This window comes from Panicum hallii, chromosome 7 (assembly GCF_002211085.1).
Source record: "Panicum hallii strain FIL2 chromosome 7, PHallii_v3.1, whole genome shotgun sequence".
Lineage (NCBI taxonomy): Eukaryota > Viridiplantae > Streptophyta > Magnoliopsida > Poales > Poaceae > Panicum > Panicum hallii.
The window spans coordinates 8,805,648-8,829,894 of NC_038048.1; the positions used below are offsets into that span (position 1 = coordinate 8,805,648).

Below are 24,247 nucleotides of genomic sequence, written 5' to 3' on the forward strand. Positions count from 1 at the left end.
GAGAAGCAGGTGGACTGCAAATGGACAATGTTAGCGTGCAACAATACCGATATTTGACAATTCAACAAGGCAGCAAATTCATACCTGGAAGACTCGACTACATGGGCTTTCCGTTTGCGCACCACCCGACGACCCTGCGGGACTAAAGGCAGAGTTTCGGTCAACTCCACGGATGGTCCGGGGGAGTTGTTCCTTCTCGTCTCTCCTTCAGCTTCCTCTTCCGCCAGGGGGCTCCGCCTTCAGTGGATTCGCTGCCGGGCAGAGCCTCGGCTACTCAAGCCCTCTTTGCTTCGGCTGCGGCGCTGGGGAGAAGGTGGTCCAATCGAGGGATGTCGGGTTGTGGAGGGTAGCTCCGGTACAACTCTGTGTGTCCCTGCAGAAGGTTTTCAGTTAGCAGTGGCAGAATAGCAGAACTTGTTTTCAACAAAAAGTAGTCGAATACTTACCAGTTTTGGAGGTGCTGAAAACAGCTGCGGGACGTCGGGAACCGCATCCACATCCAGCTGCACTCGCCTGACCCGAGTGAGTGCGGCATCATCAATCAATTCTTCTGCACACATCCAAGAGGAATCTTCAGCGCCTATGTACTCGAAGCCTAAAGTGTGGCGTTGTTGGAGTGGCTGGATCCGGCGCTTGAAGAAAGAGAACATTACGGATGCTCCGGTCACCCCTATTTCTTTGTGAGCTGCTATGATGGCTACCAACTCATCGACTTGGTCTAGGTCTACTCTGGGGAGCTCGGTGTTCTACTCTGGCCTCACGACTGGGGGTTTGCCGGATTTTTCAGGAAGCTGGGGGGCATGGTTTTCGATGTAGAACTAGTGGTTCTTTCATCTAGGAATGTTGGAGGGGAATTTATAGGAAAGGTACCTATCGCTGGCTTGCTGTCTAAGTTGGATGCCGGTGCCCCCTACAATGGATAGATTTTTGGTTTGGTTGTGGGTTGTGGTTTCACCCGGAAAAGGAAGCGGAAAAGATCCCAATGGGGTTCAATTCCGAGGAAGGCTTCACAGAAATGGATGAAAGATTGCGATATGGCAAATGGAATTCGGGTTGAGATGATGGAGTTCAAGCCCGTAGAAATAAAGAAAGCCATGGAAAAAAGAGCAAGAGGGGAGGGCCAAACCCTGTTCGGCAAAATGGTAAAATGTGATGATTTCATCTACATTTTCCATGGGGAAAGGTTCGCGAAAGGAGGGGCGCCAGTTGACAAGACTCTTGTCTTGGAGAAATCCCTTGGAAACAAGTTTATTGAGGTCGTTGAGGGAGCACTTACTATGAGTCCACTCCCCGGACGTGGCTGCGCCTTCTTCTTCTTCCCATCCTTCTCAGATCTCTTGGGTGCCATTTCTAGATCTGCTCGCCACGAGTTGCTCGGGGGCTGTGGGGAAAGGGGCGGGGAGATTTGGTTGGATTGGGGCTCTCCAAGAGGGAGAAGGCGGAATGCAGCTCTGTTTGGGGATTTGGAAAGTTCTTGGTGGATTGCAGATTGGAAGCATAGTTTTTACTTAGCGTTACTGCAGGGTTAAATAACCAGCGGCTAGATACAATTTTACTGTTTTGAAGTTGAAGAGTTGTTTCAGGGAATATTCGAAAGATGAGGGGTCATTTGGTGGATTGTTTAGATAAAATATTCGATTAATCATTTTTCAGGGTTCACTGTCCCAAAAAAAGGGGTTTTTCGAATTCCAGATCTAACTTCGATCATTTGTACCATCACACCAGTTATTTATCGTGGGGACATTTTTTTCACTGCATGCCACGACTTTTGGATTCTTATTTCCAAACCTGAGAGATTTGGATTCAAGGCTCAGGGGCTGTGGGATATGTGGCATCGACTACTTATTTTTTTGAATTTATTTGAAAAGTAAGTAAGGAGGATTCAAGATTAATGCAATCCTCAGCTTGATTCTCCGATTCAACCTAAGTCTCGGGGACTACTCCATATGGAGTGCAATTTTTCAATCGCACACCGTACCAAAGAAATCATTCGGGGCATGAGCACCTTATAGCTTCGATGCAGCCAAGAAAGTACTCAAAGAAGAACTTCAAGACAGAGCTTCAAGAGAAGCCGAAGACTGCTTCGAAAGTACTCGAGAAGCCTGCAGCACTCAGCTACGAAGAGCTCGGGGGCTTGTCAGACCCGGGGCTACAGGACTGTGTACATAACGTAGTTTAAACAGGATTAAGAGATAAAGCCCATCTTATCTCTTATTTATGTTGTTTTCTACTCGTTTGAGTAGGAGATAAAGCTAGTCGGTACAGAAGGATACTACTCAACGATTCCTTGGCTAGTATTGGCTAGGATCCATGTAACCCTGACCTCCCGGATATATAAGGGAGGGCAGGGAGCCATTCAAAACACAACTTCTACACCCAAGGGAATACAAACCACCATACAGAACGTAGGGTATTAGGCACCTCGCGGCCCGAACCTATCTAAATCTTATGTTCCTTGCACCTTCGACTTCCTGATCTCGGCATCTCCTCACCTAAACTTACTACCTCGGGTATATCCCTCGGTGGGCAGCCGGTAAAACACCAACACTATTCATTTTGAAACCACCAAACTAATTGTCAGTTACTCATGGGCCTTGGGATTTATTGACCGTGACTAATTAGGCCCTTGGTCCCAATTAGTCTAACAATCCCCACCAAATTCCAAGGCACATGTTCAATTCCACTACTGTTTAATATATCGGCATTTTGATGGAGACCTGGTTAGGGTTGAACATCCACCTAGAACATAAGCTACACTTGGCCACAACTGAACAATGGACTATGCCTTGAATTGATAGTCTTGTGCAAACAAGTTTCACTTATATCCTTAACCGAAACCGGGCTGCAAATTGCCTCCCCTCTGGATGGAGCATATAAGTCGTACTCCTAGACCTTTCATAAGTCTCTAGAAATTCCCCAATCTCATAGACTATGACTAGCAGTCAAACTCATATAGATGTGTTCCTCAAAAGATGTCTCTGCAGGACAACATCTTTGCTTCAGTAAGCCACGCGGATCACATTAAGGTTTTAACCAACCTGCCATGTAGAAAAGGAGAGAGTGCATCTTCAATGGAGTGGGTTTGTACAAAAGTACTCTCCTTCTTAGTTTATCAATAGCTTGTTTCGTTGTCCTAATTCATGGGATCTCCGATCAAATAGAACAGGTTACCAATATGACAAAACTCTCAAGTGCGTCTCAATCCCATCTCCCTCGATGCCTCGTCAATTACATTCCATGAAAGACCTTTAGTAAATGGATCTGCCAGATTTTTGTCTGTCTAAACGTAGTCCAATGCTATTACTCCGGAATTCCTCATTTTTCTAACAGACTTCAACCGTCTTTTCACATGCCTGGATGACTTCATGTTGTCCTTTGAACTGTTCACCTTAGCAATCACAGTTTGATTATCACAGTTCATTAGGATTGCTGGTAATGGTTTCTCAGCCACCGGCAAGTCCATCAACAGCTCATGAAGCCACTCAGCCTCACTATGGCAGTATCCAATGCTGTGAGTTCTACTTCCATTGTTGACCTCATTAAGATGGTCTGCTTGCAAGACTTCCAGAAAACAGCACCACCTCCAAGTGTGAACACATATCCACTCATGACTTTTATTTCATTAGCATCAGATATCCAGTTTGAATCACTATAGCCCTGTAGTACCTTAGGATACCCAGCATAGTGAATTCCATAGCTTGTAGTGCCCTTCAGATAGTGTGTCACTCTCTCGAGAGCCTTCCAATGTTCATCTCCAAGATTTGAGACAAATTTGCTGGGTTTTCTCACAACAAACGAAATGTGAGGTCTCGTGGTGCTAGCTAAATACATTAGCGAGCCAATGATTTGAGAATATCTCAATTGATCTCTTGTGATTCTTCGATTCTTTCGCAACATTACACTAGGATCATAAGGCGTGGGAACAGATTTGCAGTCACTATATCCAAAGCGACTCAATATCTTTTCCACATAGTAGGACTGCACAAGTGTGACCCCACCATTGCCTTTTTTCAGCAGCTTATTGTTCAGAATTACATTAGCCACTCCCATATCTTTCATCTCAAAACTTTGAGATAAAAAACTCTTGACCTCCTCAATCACATTGAGGTTTGTCCCAAAGATCAGTATGTCATCGACATACAAGCACATGATCACTCCTTGTCCCCCACCAAAGTGATAGTACACACACTTGTCGGCCTCATTCACAATAAAGCCTACTGATGTGAGAGTCTTGTCAAATTTCTCATGCCATTGCTTAGGCGCTTATTTCAGACCGTACAAAGTTTTTAACAGCTTACACACTTTTCCTTCCTAACCTTCTACTACAAATCCATTAGGCTGATCCATATAGATTTCCTCGTCCAACTCTCCATTAAGGAAAGCTGTCTTAACGTCCATCTGGTGAACGAGAAGACTGTGTGAGGCAGCCAAGGAGAGTAGTACATGAATGGTGTTCAGTCTAGCAACAGGTGAATAAGTTTCAAAGAAATCTTCACCTTCTTTTTGGGTATAACCCTTAGCCACAAGACTTGCCTTGTACTTTTCAATAGTACCATCTGGCCTAAGCTTCTTCTTGAAAACTCACTTGCATCCTACAGGTTTGCACCCATATGGACGATCGACCACCTCCCAAGTCCCATTAGTCATTATGGAATCCATCTCAATTCTGATTGCTTCCTTCCAATAGTCAGCATTAGATGATTCATAAGCCTCAGCGATGGTTCTTGGAGTTTCATCTACAAGGTACACAATAAAGTCATCATCAAAAGACTTTGCAGTCCTTTGTCTCTTGATCTTTCGAGTCACTTCATTATCATTCTTCTCATTGTTTTTTCTCAAGTGGTTGTTCAATGCGTACTATTTCATCATTATTTTCAGGGGTTTTCACAAATTCATGACTAGAACTATTATGTGTCTCTTTCATTGGAAAAATATTTTCAAAGAATGTAACATCTCTGGACTCCAAGATTGTACCAACATGCATGTTAGGTACACCAGATTTAATTATCAATAATCTATATCCGGCACTATAAAAAGCATAGCCTAGAAAGACACAATCAATTGTTTTCGGTCCAAGCTTGCGTTTCTTAGCAATTGGAACATGAACCTTCGCTAAGCAACCCGAAATGCGCAAGTATGAGAGTGTTAATCTTTTATTTTCCCATTCCTCAAATGGTGTCTTCTCTTTATTTTTCATAGGAACTCTATTAAGAGTACGACAAGCTGTCAATATAGCCTCAACCCACCATTCCCAAGGAAGTCCAGCTGTTTCTAACATGGTGTTGACCATCTCTGTTAGAGTGCGGTTTTTCCTTTCAGCTATTCCATTTGACTCAGGGGAATAAGGTGATGTTCTCTCATGAATAATGCCATGCTCCTCACAAAATAAATTGAACTCATTACTCTCCACCTCAATCCAATCTAACACATTTTATTTTTCTCTCTTGTTGATTTTGAACCTCAACTTTATAGACCTTGAAAAAATAAAGCCCCTCATCTTTTAACCTAAACAAATACACATAGCAGTATCTAGTTGAATCATCTAGCAAAGTTATGAAATATTTCTTCCCTCCTTTAGTCAACATACCATTCATTTCACATAAGTCACAATGGACGAGTTCTAAAGGTGCCAAGTTCCTCACCTCTGCAGCCTTGTGAGGCTTGTGCGGTTGCTTAGATTGCACACATACTTGACATTTAGAATTTTTGACCAAAATAAATTTCGAAATTAAACTTAAACTGGCAAGCTGCAACAAACAATCAAAATTCACATGACAAAGCCGTGAATGCCAAATATTAGATGCATCATCATTACACACATGATTCACAACTTTATCACAAGAGTCTGATAATGACAAGCGAAACAACCCATCGCAATCATATCCTTTCCCAACAAAGGATCCAAATTTTGAAACAACACATTTGTTTGACTCGAATACCAACTTAAAACCATCCCTACAAAGGAGAGATCCGCTAACAAGATTTTTGTTTATTGAGGGGACAAGCTGCACGTTCTTTAGCCGCATGGTCTTTTCCGAAGTAAACTTCAGATCGACCGAACCAACACCACAAAAAGCCGCATTCGAACCATTTCCCATCAACATGGATCCAGTCCCTATGACCTGGTAAGAAGAGAACAAAGAGATATCAGCACACACATGTATATTGGCCCCGGTGTCAATCCACCAATTTGGTAAATGACATACTGAAAGAACGGTAGTATGATCACCATACCCTGATGTTCCCTTTTCAGTATCGCCGATAATAACATTAGCATATTTTTTCTGCCCTTGCTACTGCTTATCTTTGCGATCCTTGCAGTCCCGAGCCCAATGGTAAGAACCACCGCACACAAAGCATTTTCTTGTGTTCTTCTTCTTAAAGTTGGTAGTCTGAGCAGCCTTGTGCTTGGACTCAACCTTCCCTTTGCCTTTGTTCTTGTGGGATTAGAAATTCTTTTTCTGCACCACATGGGCGCTAGAACCTCCCTCATTGCCAGGAGCACGTGTGTCCTTTGCTCTCGCCTTTTCTTCAACATCAAGAGTGCCGATAAGACCAGCTACAGTGAACTCCTATTTCTTGTATTTCAGAGAAGTAGCAAAGTTCCCAGGAAGGAAGCAATTCGGCAATAATCCCACCAGCCACAAATTTATCTAGCAGATTGCACTTGAAGTTGTCAAGCTCCTTAGTGAGCGCCTGTAACTCATGAGCTTGTTCGACAACAGGACGATCATCCACCATCCTGTAGTCATAGAACTGATCCATGATGTACAACTCACTACCCGCATCAGAGACACCGAAGCATAGCACAACTCGTTGCCAGAGGGAATATGCATGTAAGCATCAACCAGGTTCTCTCCAAGAACACTGATCACAGCCCCTCTAAACAAGTTATCAGCCGTCTGGTACGCTCTGTCCTCCTTGACAGTGAGTGGCCCAGTAGGAGGGCCTTCAGTGATGAACCATATGCTCATCGATATGAGCCACAACTCAAGCTTGCGAACCCATCTCTTGTAATTCATTTCATCAAAAACATTTGGTTTGAGGTGTGCAGCAAAACCAGAAACTGTAAAAGGCCTATCAAGGTTTTGGATTGTTGGAATTAGAGCAAAATTACAGTTCATTTTAATCTGAAACACAAGATAAATCATAATAGAAATAGGAGCATGGCATATTGTGCTTGTAATGAGGACAACAAACATAAACAAGAAATTTAGGATGTACCCAGAGACGGGGCCAATGCCGAAGGCATCGGATGCGCCGTTACTCGACATTTCTAGTCGAGCCTGTTTGATGTAGTCAATCAAGAGTCGATGCTGTGCAGGTGATCGCAGTGCAGTTGCTCCAGCCACCAGAAGGTAGTCGTAGTAGTCGGAGATGCAGTCGAACTAGTCGGAGATGTAGTCGAAGTAGTCGAAGCAGTTGAAGGTGTAGTCGAAATAGTCGGAGACGTAGTCGAAGCAGTTGACGAGCAGTCGGAGATATAGTCAAAGCAATCGAAAGTCGAAGTAGTCGAAGCAGTCGTCGAGCAGGCAGAGATGTAGTTGAAGCAGTCGGAAGTCGAAGTAGTCGAAGCGAGCAGTCATGCTGATGCGCTCCCAAAAAACTTGATCGCTCTTCTACTTCTCGGGTGCAGAGTCTCGGAGAAGAACGCAGCTTCGGAGGCCTACTCTTCCGGGTTGCCTGTGCACTCAGGATGCCGGAACAGGGACAACAAAGGGGCAGCATAGTAGTGGTAGTGGTCTAGTGTAACATCATCGAAGATAAGAGAATAGGCTCCTCTTTTATAGGCACCATCAACGTCCCTTGAACGTCCAAGTTAATGCTATAAAAGGTAGTAACTCGCAGCTATTGAAAGGTCAGTTACTACTCATTTTGAAACCACCAAATCAATTGTCAGTTACTTATAGGCCTTGGGATTTATTGACCGTGGCTAATTAGGCCCTTGACCCAATTAGTCTAACATATCCCTCCCAAAATTTTATTGGAAAACCCAATTTAGTTAAAAAAAGATACAAAGATATTTTTTTCAGAGATTTTCACAAGTGGTCGGCTCACATTAGGAATCGCCTGTAAAATTACATCCCCGACAGGCCTATTCCAGTTCCATTTCTGGAGGCAGTTGACATTAACGAATACTTTTGATTTGATATACCATATGGCATGAAACACTTAGATCAAGTAATATAAGCACTGTAAGGGCTAAACAATATTTTATACTGGTAGCGACTGTTTTTTGGTATCATATTTATTTAGATACAGGAAACTTTGTTTCACAAGAAGAGTAGAAAATAAAACAAGAAGAGTAGAAATTAAATCTGCCACCAGTTTGTTGGCAACCCACCGGGCACTCATCTTGCTGTCAATTGTTGGCACTGAAAACCAGGAACGGAGTGGCAGAAAGCAACAGATCCTGCATGTTTCCATGCATCAACCCGGTCAAAGAATCTTATCTATTGCTGCTCACCCAGTGATTCATGGTGGGACATGAAAGATTCTGCTCGCTAACAGATCTAACTGGATGTGTGTTTTGCCTGCTAGCATGCAATTACTATTTGATTTATGCTTTATCATACACCAAGAAGCTATATATGTGGGAAAATTCCTGGTCAATGGAAATAGTCATCACCATCCATGAAGTAATGGTCACCGATCCCTTTTTTCTCTCACGATCGAAGTCTGGTGGCGGCTCTATATATATCTGCTCACATGTACCCCTTCGACGTACATTCCATTCTTTCCATGTCAAACAAGATGAATGCGAAACACGCTATTCTCTGCTGCCTTCTTTTGGTGCTCATGCTACAAGCAAATCATGCCATGGCTGGTTCGTGTTCCTTATTTGCATTTGTCTTCTGCTGTTTTCAGCTTATTAATTTCCATTCTTTTTTCTCACTTCACATGTGTCCAGTCTTCTGGATTTTTGTTTTTGTCCGAAAAAGTGATCTTCTAATATAATCTTTTTCCTCCAGAAGAACTCAAATTGTGTCACAGTTTTCTTAGTTTCATGTACATTTTCATGTGATCAAGAACACATGAGATTATAAGTTAATGACATGTGCATATATATACATTTTTCATTATTTTTGTAGAAAGTTGCGGCTATACATATATTAAGGTCCCATTCTGCAAAAGTTGGTCATGCAAGGCTGAGTGCTGGCTTGAGGCGAAATTAACTTCCATTACACTCGAGCAACACAAGTGTACGAAAGGAGGGATCAAGGGCAGGTGTTACTGCCTCTTCTGTAAGAAATAGACGCTTGCCCTCATGCTGTGAAGCCATCACCAACGGAAGAAGAACAAATCAATAGTCATGTCTTTTGTTAGCGTCATCTCAATTCTGTAAAATAGTAGTTAAGTCTCTAGATTTGTCTCTGTTTTCTTTGCAATGCTAGTGTCTACGATTTTATCGAAATCTTTGGTTCAGTAATAAGAGTTGAGTTTATTTGCCCACTGAAAAATTCTTTCTCTCAATGGTTCAGCGTTGTAATGATTCATGATGTGCACTTTGGTGGTTGGATAAAAAGTATCCTCAACCAAGAATTGAAGCAAGAAATGTCAGCTTGATGCTCCCTAATCCACGTGCGTTGCGGCGCAATTAGGGATGTTGTAGGTAAAGCGATAAGGCAAATGAATATTGTAGATCTGCACCTAAGTATGTGTGTAAGCTATTTTAGTTTATCGTGAGTACCAAGTATTTTACGGAGCCCACCGCTGTAGTTATCCAGTATAGGTATCAGAAATCACTAAATCAGCCATGCGAGAGTCATATCAGTGCAAAACATGCTTGAACCTATTCAGAATATTGAATATGTGCAACACGATGCTTGGAGTCTCGGACAACTTGTTAGCCAAAGGAAATGAGAGAATTGTATGTTCCATGCATGCAAACAGGCTTTAGATTGAACCGGCGCCATTACAAAATCGGTAAACTCTGTTTACATTACATACCTGCCTTTTGATTGTCAACAAGGTTCATGCAAGCAACAGTTTATGACAGTAGACTCGAGAGGAACCCATCAGACGAACAAATTGCAGCAACTCTGATGAATCAATGCGGAAAGTGGTTGGGGGCATGGGTGACAGTGGCTGTGGTGCTCCCAGGAGTGGCTGGGGGCTGCTGCAGAACAAGGTCGAGAGTGCAAAATGAGCATTGTCCCGTTTGTGTGATGATGATGCACTTGTAGAAGATAAAGCAATCACCCAGTGATGAGGCAGCTAACAACTAAATACTATCTGTTTGAAGAGCGGATCGCTTCGTTTCATCATAAAAATTCCCATGGAACATGGTGCGGGCTGGGAGTGTGCGGAGTTGCGCCGAGATCCCATACATCGGTCGTCCGACTCGGCGACTCCAAGTACCAAACCGGTCTAAATATCTTTAGATGAAATTTTCTTCAACCATGAATCTATTTTTCTCTACTATTACTAAAGCATATTTGCTAGTAAAATCACAATTAATGCAACAAAATAAGATAAGAAATGAATATATTTTGATTTTTCTAAAAAATAACATGTTTTTTAGAGCATTGGGGGCAAAAATCTTAGAACAGCAAGGTTCCAAAAATAACTTTTACTTTTTGCTACAACGTTTTTTCCTTTTGTCTATACTTATCAGTTTTTCGTTCAGAACCTTTTCCTTGTTCTCAGAATAACTTATATTCTTGAACATTTTTTTCTCTTGTCCAGTTTTTTCATCGAAACAATTTTCAGAATGACTTATATTTATGCCAAAACATTTTTCTTCTCAGAATATTTCTGTTTGTTGTTGGAACAATTTCTCTCTTTATTGAAATTGTTGAGTTAGCTGAAGAAAAATGCGATACAATTGTTAGGCACGGATCACGGGGATTACATGAAAAAAGAAAAATATTGAAAACAAAAAAGGGCTAATCATTTCCTCATATAAACTGCTGTTGATTTTTTTTGGAAAAGGGATAAAAAATTAAATTCGAAAAAGTGTGCCGATTCGCAAATTTTCAAAAAATGGGTACCTCCCGCCTGATCAACGGGCGGGAGGCGTAGGGCCGGGGACCTCCCGCCCATCCAACGGGCGGGATGTTCCAAAACTTTTTCCAGGCCCCTCCCGAGGGCCTCTTCACGAATAAGGAACTTTTCTTATTCGCGAAGAGGCCCCTGAGGCATCCCTCCCACCCGTCGGCGGGAGGTGCCCACTTTCTTATTTTTTGTTGGAATTTATGTTTTATAAACTATTTAAAATTCATACTTTTTCAAATAGAAGATTTATTCGCCATACTCTTTTGTATGCATATAAAATTTTAGTTTAATTTTACGAAGAAGATTACGGTATCTAAAACTTGTATAAAGATGGTTAAGCGATAACATTTTGCAACGTAGAATCCAAATATTATGATAGAAACGATACATTAAGCCATTAAAAATAAATCTTTCCTATGAGAAAGCAAAAGCAAAAGCAAAAGCAAAAGTAACCGGAAGCAATTGATTGTTTCCATCCACTGCAATGGCTGTCAGCATTTGCAATCTACACTTTCCTGTGAGAAAGGTCCCATTGATGCACAGGATAGGCCAGCAGTGTTGGAATGAGTTAATGCATACACCCAAGCTGAAAAATACCCACTGTAATATAAAGGGCGGACCTTGTTCTCTGTCTAGGCTTTTCAGGTCATAATAGCTTCCAGAATTTCTCTGACAAATGATGGCCAACAATCGAGAAATATTATCATATGTAGCGTCGAATGTTCCAAACCTCATCTCTAACACCTTCTGTTTTGCACTCCATGCCTTCCCGTACGAGATGGTATACTTGTACTTCTCCTGAATATGCCTGATTATAGACTTTGGTTCAAATGACAGGTTGTCTACTATCATCCCGTACATCTTGTTTGCAATGTATTGCGAGGTAAGATTATGATGGGACTTCTGCACGCCCGGCAAATGACAAGTGTGCTGAGTAACATTTGAGCATTCCTAATAATCTTTCCATTTGCCCTTATACGCATGCACCCGCCACGTACAGCCCTCTTTCACACATACCACATCGTACTTATGAGACTCGCACTCGACTGTTTTGAACTCTCGCATAAGAGAGAGACCAACACTTAACAGCTTCCTTCACCTCATCAATTGAGTGGTACCTCGTACCCTGGACAACTTCGTTCTCCTTGCAATCCCAAAGCACGCTGGGTCCCTCATCTACGACAAGATGACTGAAGTCGCTGCTTACCCATTCTTCAGGCACATCCTCGTCATCATCAGACGAATCGGCATTCATTGCTTCATCCAATTCACGTTCTTCGTCTCGCAGCTGTTCAACAATACGGGGTATGTTCTCCCCCTCATCAACCATGCATTGAGATGTTACGGTGCCACCTGCCTCAATGTTTGGCTCCTCAACTTCTTCATCAACATTTTCATCTCCCGCAGCAGCTTCAATGTTTATCAAAAGTTTCTGGTGCACATTGATAAGTAGTACCAGTGGCCATTGCCACTTGCATTTTGCAGATAAGTTAACCAGTCCTCGTTGCTTGCAAGTGGCATCACCTCCCAGATCAAAGCGTGAGTGGTACGATTTATGACGCACTGAACACTCACAGTGTGTCTCCTGATTAATCTTTAATCCGCTCATTAACCAGTTGCACAGGGATTCAAATATCCTCTCGTGCGGTCTGGTAATTTCTCTGACCGCACAGTTGAATTTACTCAAATCTACCCTATTCGGCCCATAAATCACATTTCCTTCTCCGTAATATATACTGAAAGTACCCTTCTCGGAAGACATATTTGTCAATCATTAATAAACTAGTTATACTACATATTATTACACAACGACTCTAAGTTTCAGCGATTCCCAGATTATATTTTCCAGATTCTAAACTATTCAGAATATAAATTGTACTAAAAAAATTGAAAATACTAAAAACTATTCAAAATATAACTATCCTAAGAAATATTTCCTAGATTATAGTTATTTTCAAGTAATTATACGACTAGAACGAGAATATACCTCCAAACCGACGTGTGAACAGGGCTTCGCCGCTTCCTCTTCTCTCTTCCTCTCCTCTCTTTCTTTTTTTCTGATTTTTCTGAATAAAATGGGAATTTAGGGATAGGTGGAGGCTTATATAGCGGGGGAACTCCCGCCCGCCCAACGGGCGGGATGCCCCTCCGCACTGTAGGGCCATACCTCTCGCCCATTGGGCGGGCGGGACGCCCCCGCGGCCGCGTCAGGGGCCTCTTCGCGAAGAGATCCTCGGGAAGGGCCTGGAAAAAGTTTTGGGACCTCCTACCCGTTGGATGGGCGGGAGGTCCCCGGCCCCACGCCTCCCGCCCGTTAATCGGGCGGGAGGTACCTATTTTCTAAAAATTTACGAATCGGCACACTTTTTTCGAATTTAAATTTTTAACCTTTTTTAAAAAAATTCAACTGCTGTTGGTTTCCGGTGCTAGAGTTTTCGTGGGCCTATGCTACTCCATCCTTCCCCTCCCTCTCCGGTGGTGGTGGGGCCGAACTGGGCTAAGCGAAGAGGCCTCTCGCCTTGAAGTCGCGTGGCGGAGAGGATTCGGTCCAGGAGGAAACCCAACGAAGAGGGCTTTCTCTGCTGCAGCTTTCACACCAGCACTCCCCCCTGCTACGCCGTCATCGCCGTTCTCCCAGACGGGACGGGATCATCATCGGCGGCGGTGCCGTCCTCCCTCGGGCGGGTTCCTGTCCGCTCCGCACATGGCGAGGAGAGCATTGGCCGCCGTTTGGCCGTTCGTGAAGGGCTGCGCCACCGGCACCGTGCTCGGCATGACCTTCGTCGACCAGTGTGCCTCCGTCGTCCCCGTGGACGGCGCCTCCATGTACCCCACCCTGGACGCCCAGCAGGGCGAACGCGCGCTGGTGGAGAAGCGCTGCCTCTACCGCTACGACCTCTCCCGCGGCGACGTCGTCGTCTTCCGGTAAGGATTTCGCCGCCGCCTCGGAGTTCTTGGGCGTTTCTTTGGCTCCTGATGTTGTTGTTGTTGCTGCTGCTGCTCGTCCCAGTTCGCCGAGGAACCACCATGAACTGCTTGTGAAGAGGTTGATTGCGCTGCCGGGGGATTGGATCCAGGTCCCGGAGAATCAAGAGATCCTGCAGATCCCGCAGGGACACTGCTGGGTGGAAGGGGACAATGCCGGCATCAGCATGGACTCGAGATTCTACGGCCCTGTAAGTTTCTTCCCCCACTGCTCTGCTTGCTCACATGAATTTCTAACCCTACTTCGTGCCAGTCTTGCCGGCCACAATTGATTGCGTTATTTAGCTAGGAAAAATTGCACAGATTGGTTGAGGAATGCCTTTGTTTATTGTGGTTATTCAGTACCTCATGGTGATGCTGATCTCAGTGCATCTTCAGGAAATTGTTTGAGTCCTAGCTTGGTGTTGTGAGTTTTGCTGCTACTATGGAGCAGAAAATATTGTTTCGAATAAAGGGGCGCAGAAAACAAGTTGGTGTCTTGATATTAACTGCTGCTATTACATCCATGGATCTTTTCCTGACAATGTATGTGCTACAATATAGTCTCAGTTCCTTACTACCAAACTGGCAATTTTTGCACTCAAAATCAACTAGCCAATTCCTTCCTTCATTCCCAGTGATTTTCTTAATCTCGAATGCATCATGATCTTGGATTGACATCTTGGTGGATGGAGGCATTTAACAAATATGCTTATTGCAAATGCAAGAGCACCAACACAGTGCTTTTTCTTTATCGATCTTTGTTTTGTACTGTTAGTCGTGTATTTAACAATGTTGCATTGCCTCCTTGGAATAAATGCCAAGCAGAGTCACGGGAACTCATGGCCCAGGGTCATATTTGAACCAATTTTGGTGTGCTAGTGGCATGATCATCTACAGCCAGTTTGCAGTTCCAAATTAATTGAAAATCCAGGATATCAATTTCTTCCTGAGTTTGTTTTGTCAATAACTAGATTGAAACCTTGAATATCTCATATCCTATTCATTTTCGTTGATGATATTTTCCCTCAGGCTTTATATCTTACAAGCCTTAATAAATAGAATAAAAGGACAAGTAGAAAGAGTAATTCAGTGCCTCTTTAGCTGTTTTCTGTTTGGCTATTTTCACATCTTTCTATCATTTAAAGAGACAAGTTGCGTCCAGCCACACTCATTATGTTACTTGTTTGCACATTGTAGCAAATTGAGTTTCAAGACATTTGTGGTCTTGTTACTAAATGTCATAAACATTTTTTACCTGCAGGTTCCTCTGGGTCTGGTGCAGGGCAGAGTCACTTACGTAGTCTGGCCACCCCACAGAATTGGTCGAGTTGACCGAAAAATGCCAGAAGGAAGGATTATGCCACTATGACCTTTTCAGAACTCTTGTTAGGTTGGTTATCCTGCATTATTTTTCCATTTTAGGGCAGGACACCACTGTGAGTACTATTGACTGATGCCTGTCCTGCACTATACTGTCAAAGGCAGTGAATTAGAGGATGTGACACTTTTGGTGACAGTGAGAATATTATCTCTGATTGCAAATCAACCTTCCTGTCAGTTGTAACCTTGTAGGAAATGTGTTGTGAGGAGCTTTATTTTTTGATGTGACTCAACACTAAAATCTTCCCATTCCATTAAGAAGAAACGTTTTTATGTCCGGTCTATGCGATGATTTCCTGAAATCAGCTGTTATATAAGTTGTGTGAACAAGTACTCATGAGAACTTTGAACAAGACATTGTGCTGATTTAAGCTTAATTTATTCTGTGAGAACTGAGAGATGAATCAAAAAATTAAGATTTGAAATGTTGGCAAAAGTTAATCATAGTGGATGCCTCATTCGTTGGAATGGGATGCCCTATCATGTAACTTGTATTATCCACCATTTTAACTACCATCGAAGTTCTGGTTTGATTTTGCGGTGGTTTCATGTTTCATAAGCTACATAAGAGTGTTATAAGTATATTATACTGAGATGGTTTTTTTTTGTGTGGTTTCGTGCTGTTTTCAAGTTTCAGGCTTTCAGTTACATGTATCATATATTTGCACTTCAGCTTTTTTCCTTCTCTTTTAGTTTGCTTTCTTGCTATATTTGAGTTATTCAGCAATGTGACAGCACAGCCCAAATGCAGCTGAAGCTTAATTCTTTTGGTAGCTTAAAGTTGGGTTGAGACGGCATCCTGCGTGGCACCAAGCATCAAAAGCTAGCAGCTTTTACATTGTTCAGCTTTGGTTTCATTGAACAGTGCTACGACGTTGATCAATGCTATGTCTCAAGCTGTAACTTCTGAAATTAACCATCAAGAGAACTTGTTAAAGTTTTAAATGCTTGATTATTGGGGAAACAGGCCCTTGCATGAAGAATAGGGTACCAATAGCTACAATTGTCCTTTAGTTCTCAGTGTTCATAAGCTACAGGATAGCAACTTACAGGCTACAAGAGTTCCTAATTGATCCAAGAGCAGGGGTAATCGGAGCAACATATTATTGTCGATTCGAACAACATACAAAACTATAAAATGCTCGATTCTCTTTCAAGAACCTTAATTTGTGTAGAAAATTAAATTCTCTTTCTGTACCAGATTTTATCCAACGTTCATTGTTCATCTAACTAGTAAACTTCTTAGTTTACATATAACCAACAACAAAGAACAAACTCCGATTCAAAAGAGAAGTGTTCAAATTAATTTGTTTACTTCAAGGTTCAAATCATCGATTTGTAAATATAACTTGAATTGTTTAGTGTTCCACTTGGTAATTCTTCAACTTCTAAACCAGTTAAATTTCCTACTCGGCAATGCTAATTGTCGGTGTTTCGGACTGCCGACTAGTAAATTTATGCTTGCGCATTTGGCTCGGATGGTGTGCAAGGAAAACATAAGGGTTTATACTGGCTCGGGCAGAACGTCCCTATATCCAGGTCAAGCTGCTCGTGTTTTGAACTGGTTTGCAGCAAGGGTTAGAAACAGTCGATAGAGGAAATGGGCTCCCAAGTCTCTGGTGACAAAGTGTTATGCGAGTGCGTGAGTGTCTCAGGGTTCGGTCCCCCTACGGGGTCATTCCCTTCCCTTTTATAAGCTAAGGGGCAGCGATCGGATACATGAGAGAGAGAGATAAGGAGTAGAAAAAGGAGGGTCCCTAGGATCCCGCTGCTCTCCTTGCCTTTATGTGGGCCCTATTGGCCCTGTAGATAACGAAGGGTGTCCCTACGCCGCTCCCTAGTGCGATGTGCGCCTCAACAGGACGGGAAGCGCGGGCCCCCGGCGTGTCTGGTGGGCAACGTGCGCTCTGACAAGATGGGCGGCGTGAGCCCCCGGCACATTTTGCGGCTTAACCCCCGGCGCGGGGGGCTCGCCATGATGGCCTGTCACATTCGGAGGTCATGTCGAGGCGTGCCCTCACCTGTTCTCGCGTCAGAGGCTTGACCTCCGACGTGACCTTTCACTCCCGCGGCGTGACCCTAAGGGTCCCACGTCCCTGAGATGGGCGTGGCCGCGTCCGTACACGGGGGGTTGTGCGAGGCCGAGCTCATGCCCTCGGGGTCAGGCGAGGCAGAGCCCTTCCCATAGGGGTCGGATGAGGCCGAGCCCGCGCCCTCGGGGTCAGGCGAGGTGGCTCTCGCCCCGCATCTGGGCCTGATGTTGGGCCATCGACGTTCCTTCAGCCAATGGGCCGTCCGCGGCCGCATGGCTGCCCGGTCAGGCCGAGCTGCATAGTTTGGGAGGGCTAATCCATGATTAGCTCCCTAAAGACCGCACTTTGGGGGATCCATGATGTTCGCCCCTATCAGTAGCCCCGGAGCTCCTGCGCGGCTTTTGAGAGCCATGTAGGGGCTTCGTTTTACTTGGACATCGTCTCTCGCGCCGGGCCAAATGCATTCCCAGCCTCGCATCTGGGCTAACGTGGTTCGGATGTGTTATCTTCCTGCTAGGCTCATGTGGGTACGCGCGAGCGCACCCACTGGGTGTAAGCCCCCGAGCCTCTAGGTGAATCAGAGATTCGCGTAGAGGGTTCTGCTGGCGTGCTCGCTCCCGTGTCCTGATTGACGCGATTGATGAGAGATCCCCCTCCGCTTGACTCATGTGGGTGCACGCGAGCGCACCCAGTGGGTGTAGCCCCCGAGCCTCTAGGCGAATTAGAGATTGTAACACCCTAAGGTAATTTCCTTAAATTTTAATGAATTTATTTGGGCTTAAATAAATTTCCCAGGCTTTTCTTTAATTTTTATGGCATTTAAAGTAATTTTATAACGCAAGTAATTAAAATCTATCATAGGATTAAATTGTTTGTGCAATCATGCTGCAGCATTGTTTTATTTGTGTTGAGTTCATAGGTTTGAATCCAATTTGCATTTGAATTCAAATAGTTTGTTTGAATGTTTGAGTATAGAAAAGGAGAAGGAAAAGAAAGGAAACAAAGAAGCCTGGCCAGCCCAAATCCCCTCCCTCTCTCACTCACGGGCTCTCTCTACCCCGGCCCAGTTCCCCCTCAGCCCGGCCTGTCTTTCCCTCCCTCTTCCCGCATGGGCCACGCCGGCCCACTCTCTTTTCTCCCTTAGGCTCCCTTTCCTCTCTCTTTTCTTTCCCGAGGCCCAGCCCATTTCTCCTCAGGCCGGCCACCCACGCGTTTTTTCCCCTCCCTCTCTCGCTGCCAGCTCGGGCCCGCCTGTCGGCGCCTTCCCCTTCTCCTTCCTCCCAGCGACCGATCCCCCCCTCCTCTGTTTCTTCCCGCCGGCTGCGCCTCTGCATCCGGGCCCGCTCCCTCCGAACCGCACCCGAGCCGCACCCTGGCTCACGACCAGGCCCTTTCCCCCTCCTCTCTAGAACCTTCGCCACCCGAGCGGTCTCGCATGAGGCCGTTGAGCTGATCCGCTTCCTCCGCCGCCACGGTTTTCACCGAACTTTCCGCGGCCGCCGCGAGCACGCGCGTCCAGCCTCCGCCCGGCCCTTATTTGGCTTCCCCGCGCACCCCCTGGACCCTGACCCTCTGGAGCACGCGAGCCCTAGCCGCCGCCGCCCCTGCACTGCCTCTTTTCTTCACAGCTCGGTGTCCGGTAAGCCACCAGCCACTCCGGGCAATTGATCGACGCCGGTGAGCCTCGCACCCTCCTGACCCCCCCTCAACGTTTCCCAGGAACCCCCATACCAGACCAAAGAGATCCGAAGCTCGGAGAGCGCCGGCAGTCATCCTCCCCGCCGAGCACCGCACCGCCTTCCCGCCAAGCACCACCGTCACGCCCCGGCAGGCTGTCTCCGTTCCAATTAGTGCCTCGGTAAGCACCCTCCCAATCTCCTGGTGCTTTTGGGGAAGAAGCGGTAGCTGGTAGGCCAGTCCCACGCTCGGAACGTCCTCGCGACGGAGCGCCGCCAAGCAGACACGGGCTTGCCGCCGTGACCGTAGTGCGGAGGCAGAGCCGTGCCCAATCAAACCCTAGATAGGTTAGGCGGGCCACTAGCTTCCTTCCCGACCGAGCTCCACCTAAGATCGAGACCGGATGGCCAGGAATTCCCCGCGCCGGCGAGGCGCCGCCGCGGAGGCAGAACCCGGTAACCACGCAGCCGTTCCAAGGGAGGTGAACCGAGCCGTGAGCTGAGCCGTCGCGGTCGTGAGCCGAGCTGAACCGATTAGATCCGAGCCGCCTCATCCTGACCTTTGATTTCTGATCCGGTGGCCCAGATGCATCCCACGTGCGAGTCAAACTTGAGGCGTACCGGTCAGCGGTGGTCTTTTTGCTAAAGAGTCCTTGTCCTTCTTGGAAATCAACCCGCGGTCCATCTTAATTCGAAAGTAATTGCAGTTCAGCCCTGATTTTATTCGTTTAAGCCCTGTCTTTCCTGGAAATTGAAACCGCAGTCCATCTCTTGGGTTTTTCTCGTGCTAGCCCCTAGATCTAGGCTTTAATTACGTTTAGGTCCCCGGGTTTTGTCCAGAAGCCCCTGGTTGCCCTGTTTTTCTTACAAATAGGTCCCTGGATCCTGTTTTAAGCGCAGTTTTCGCGTTTTAGCTCCGTTTTAGGTGTTCTCTATATGCACGCGATCGTTGTAACGCGTAGAATAGTTCTAGGCTAGTTTCATGTGCTGTTCTATTGTATTGGTGTACTGTTTTCTTATAGTTTGCTATTGTTTGTGCATGTGTGTATGTGTGGACTATGTTTGATGATCGTGAGTAGACGCAGAGCCTTTGGACGAGTACCAGGAGCAGCCCTCTTCCGGGCAGTTCGAGCAGCAGCCGGGAGAGTACGAGGAAGGCAAGTATAACATGAACCTCCTATCACTTTTTAATACAATTTCATACTGCATTTTAATACTGTATGCCTATAAGGACTTTCCTAGCCACTTTATATCCTATATATATATATCCTTTGGGTTGCATTTTGGTTAGTTGTGCTAGGATGCTGCGCTATAACACACTTGGTCCTTTTTAATTAAATTGATTAATGGTCTTATGCAACTTAATTCTGAGAGTGGTCCTCTGTGCTGTGTGCTTGAGCGGCTCACGTCTCCTTAAAAGATGTTTTGGTAGAAACATGGTTTAGGGGGCCAGCACGGTGCTTAGTGCTTGGTTGGCCACTCTCCATAAGGACCGGTTCATAGAGCGACAACCTGGGACAACCGCGCAACCACAAGACTGGAATGGGACGGTCTTGACTTACTAATTAGGTCGTGTTGGTTCCGGAGTAACTTACCTGCGTGGGCAAGAGGGGTGGTAAGCTTCAATGGTCCCTGCTCCTCCGGCTTGGTCTGTGCTGTGTGTCTTGTACCCCCGGAGGTGGGCCCCATCGTCGCTGATCCAGAATCCTTAGCGGTTACACCTTACCAACGTGTCCTTTGTAACGGTCTCGTAGTGTGCTTGCTAGCCATCTCACCTAAGGAAGTGTGATGAATAACTAGCGTAGCTCACGACTTGTGGGTAAAGTTGTGCAACCTCTCGAGAGTGTAAAACTGATATATCAGCTGTGCTTACAGTCATGAGCGGCCCAGATCCTCCGTCTGATTAGTGGGGTTATCAACCTTTGACGAGGGCGATTCCCCGGGTGGTTTTGGTTTGGATGGTTTTCAGTAGTTCTTAATTAATATTGATTAATTTATTATGCAATTGGGTTTATGGTAATTCATCCACTTGTAGTAATTAGCTTTAATAAAATTGCCAAGACTAAAAGCTAATGCAGTTGAGTCAGCTAACCCTAGAGCCTCATGCTCGTGTTATACTTGTTGAGTACGAGTTTGTACTCACACTTGCCTCTCTACTCTTCTGTTCTATTTCGGATATCTTCGACTGCTGCTCAGTGCCCGGCAACGTGGAGGACTACGTCAGCGGCTTCGACGACTTCTAGGCGTTTGTCTCCCAGTCGACGTCCCTGTGGCGCCCAGCTCTTCATGTATTCATTTTACGCTTCCGCATTCCTTGAACTGATTCTTGATTCAGTTGTAATAAAGATATTCATTTATAATTTATACGCTCTTATTCGTGACATGTGTTGTGATATCTTGATAATCTGTTGTATATATGCGTGACTTGATCCTGGTGCATATATGATTGCTCGATTTATGTTCTTATAAATCGGGTGTGACAGATTGTTATCAGAGCCGTGTTGACTGTAGGACGAAGCCTAGGTAGAATTGGTCGAGTGTAGGACTTCTTTTCTCTTGCTTGCCTCCGCAAATCCTCAACCATCATTTTTTTTCTGCTCCTATTCCTTGAGTCTTAAGCTCTAGATTTGCTATCTCTCCTGTCTTTTCCGAGAAATAGCTTGAGCTCTCCGTAGACGTTGGCCTGAGTCGCCTAACCCTATAATTTATAAGTTTAAGTTGTCCCGATGAAAATACGCTAGAACGAATGTGTTAGTCGAGTAGTGTGGAAAACTCGACTAAGTTGTGAATATTGAATGTTTGTTATTGTGCAAATGTTTGATTTGGATTTTTGGTTGATTGCATAGGCTAGTGGTGTTAAACTTGTTCATGCAAATCGACCTAACCCAATTCGAACTAAATAATAACATTGAGCTAGAACGTTGGGGGTAAAACCTATATTTCTTCTTTCTGTCATATCCTTCCGAAGTTTCATTTCCGCAGCTGCACGATATCTCGTTCTCATAAATTTCGTTTGTTGCAATCAGATGGTGAACACCAGGCGCACCGGTTCCGGTTCTGACCAGCAGGAGCAGAACAACCAGGGTACTGGTCAGCCGCTGCCGATGCCGCCACCACTAACCCCGGAGCAGTTCTTCCAGCTCCAGATGCAAATGATGGCTACCCTGAACAACACCATTCAGGCTCTGCAGCAGATTCATGCTCAGCCACCGCCTCCTCCACCACCTCAGCCCCGTGACAGGCGTGCGGATTTTCTGAGAGGTCACCCTCCGACCTTCTCTCACGCCACGGACCCACTCCAGGCGGACGACTGGCTTCGTTCGGTGGAGCGCCAGTTGGTTGTTGCGCAGTGCGACGACCGGGAGCGAGTTCTGTACGCCGCAGGGCAGCTGCGAGGCTCCGCTCTTGACTGGTGGGAGTCCTACCCAGCTCGGGATCGTGAGGCTCTCACGTGGGACCAGTTCCGTGAGCGTTTCAGGAACCATCACATTCCTGAGGGCATTATGAAGATGAAGCAGAAGGAGTTCCGTGCCCTTAAGCAGGTAAAAAAAAATTAACGGAATTCCCTACCATTCCTTTTGAGCTTGATCCATCCTCGATTTTCTTTCGTAAAACCTAACCAATTGAGCGGTTTCCATCCTTGTTATCGGTGTACGTTATTTCAGGGATCTATGACGGTGACGGAGTACCGTGACCGCTTCCTTCAGCTTGCCCGCTACGCCCCTGCCGATGTCGCTCGTGATAGCGACAAGCAGGAGTACTTCAAGGAGGGACTGGATGATCACATCCAGTATGCGCTGCTGAACCACCGCTTCGACAACTTCAACCAGCTGGTTGACGCGGCCCTCAACACCGAGTGCAAGCGCCGGGAGATTGAGGATAAGAAGAGGAAGATGGTTCTATCCTCTTCGGGCAGCAACACCCGTCCCCGCTACCAGTACCCTCCACAGCAGCAGCAGCAGAGGCCGCCCCAGCAGTACCAGCAGCGGCAGCAGTTTCCGCCTCGTCCTCAGCAGCAGCAGCAGGCGGGACAGGGTCAGAGGCTTCCAGCGCCTCCGGCTCCACCAGCTCAGAGGCAGGGAGCGCCCACTCCTCCTCCTGGGCAGCAGGCTCCGGCACTTCCTCAAGTGTGCTTCCACTGCGGCGAGCCAGGGCACTACGCCAACGTCTGCCCTCGGAAGGCGCAGGCAGGACAGCAGGGGCGTGCATCACAGCCCAAGGCCCCAGCTCAGGGCAGGGTGAACCACGTGACGGCCGAGTCAGCGGCCGAGGCTCCTAACGTGGTTATTGGTACGTTCATGGTCAACACCCATCCTGCTACAGTGCTTTTTGATACTGGTGCTACGCATTCTTTCATCACCCAGTCTTTTGTTGAGCATCATGGCATTCCTACTAGCACATTAAAGAGGTGCATGTTAGTATCTTCACCGGGAGGGCAGTTGAGGTCTCATGTCTTCTGTCCCAGAGTCAGTGTGGCCATAAGGGGGGTAGATTTCAGTGCGAATCTGATGGTGCTAGACTCCAAAGGCATTGATGTGATCCTCGGAATGGAGACTCTTGCCAAGTGGGGAGTCCAGATAGATTGTGCTCAGAGGACTGTTCTTCTGTCAGCACCGGATGGTCAGGAGGTCACTGTTGGAGCCACAGAGCCTTCTGGATTTCTTCACCAGATGGAGGCTCGACCCACGGATGGTATTCGCGTGGTGTCTGAATTCCCGGATGTTTTTCCGGATGACTTGCCAGGTATGCCGCCTGATCGCGACATTGAGTTTTCGATTGATCTCTTGCCTGGCACAGCTCCTATTGCTAAGAGGCCCTATCGTATGGCTCCTGTCGAGCATGAGGAGGTTAAGAAGACTGTCGACGAGTTGCTAGCTAAGGGTTATATCCGTCGCAGTTTCTCTCCTTGGGCTTTTCCTGTATTGCTTGTAGAGAAGAAGGATGGCGCGAAGAGAATGTGCGTCGATTATCGGGATCTGAATGCAGTCACCATCAAGAACAAGCATCCCTTGCCCCGTATTGAGGATCTTTTCGATCAGCTTCAGGGTGCTTGTGTATTCTCGAAGATTGATCTGCGTTCGGGTTATCATCTGTGGCAGAACCAACCTGAAAAACATAAAACTAGCAAGGCTGAGTATACTAATACTCAGCAAGGCTTACCCGGGATTGGGTATACTTTAGCCCATAATTAGA

The 24,247-nt window shown here is 45.9% G+C and overlaps 1 protein-coding gene across 2 annotated transcripts; it reads left to right on the forward strand.

The window, feature by feature from the left end:
* The first annotated feature begins 13,459 nt into the window (after window positions 1-13,459).
* LOC112900209 (mitochondrial inner membrane protease subunit 2-like) lies at window positions 13,460-15,629 on the forward strand. Of its 2 annotated transcripts, none has more exons than XM_025968991.1 (3): window positions 13,460-13,923; window positions 14,009-14,174; window positions 14,362-15,183. In XM_025968991.1, exons 1-3 carry the CDS (start codon window positions 13,703-13,705, stop codon window positions 14,371-14,373), a joined length of 399 nt encoding a protein of 132 aa, XP_025824776.1. In that variant the 5' UTR covers window positions 13,460-13,702; the 3' UTR covers window positions 14,374-15,183. The 2 variants fall into 2 exon arrangements, with proteins under 2 accessions (XP_025824776.1, XP_025824775.1); XM_025968990.1 differs by lacking the exon at window positions 14,362-15,183 and adding an exon at window positions 15,227-15,629 and having other exon boundaries at window positions 13,467-13,923.
* Window positions 15,630-24,247: the final 8,618 nt, after the last annotated feature.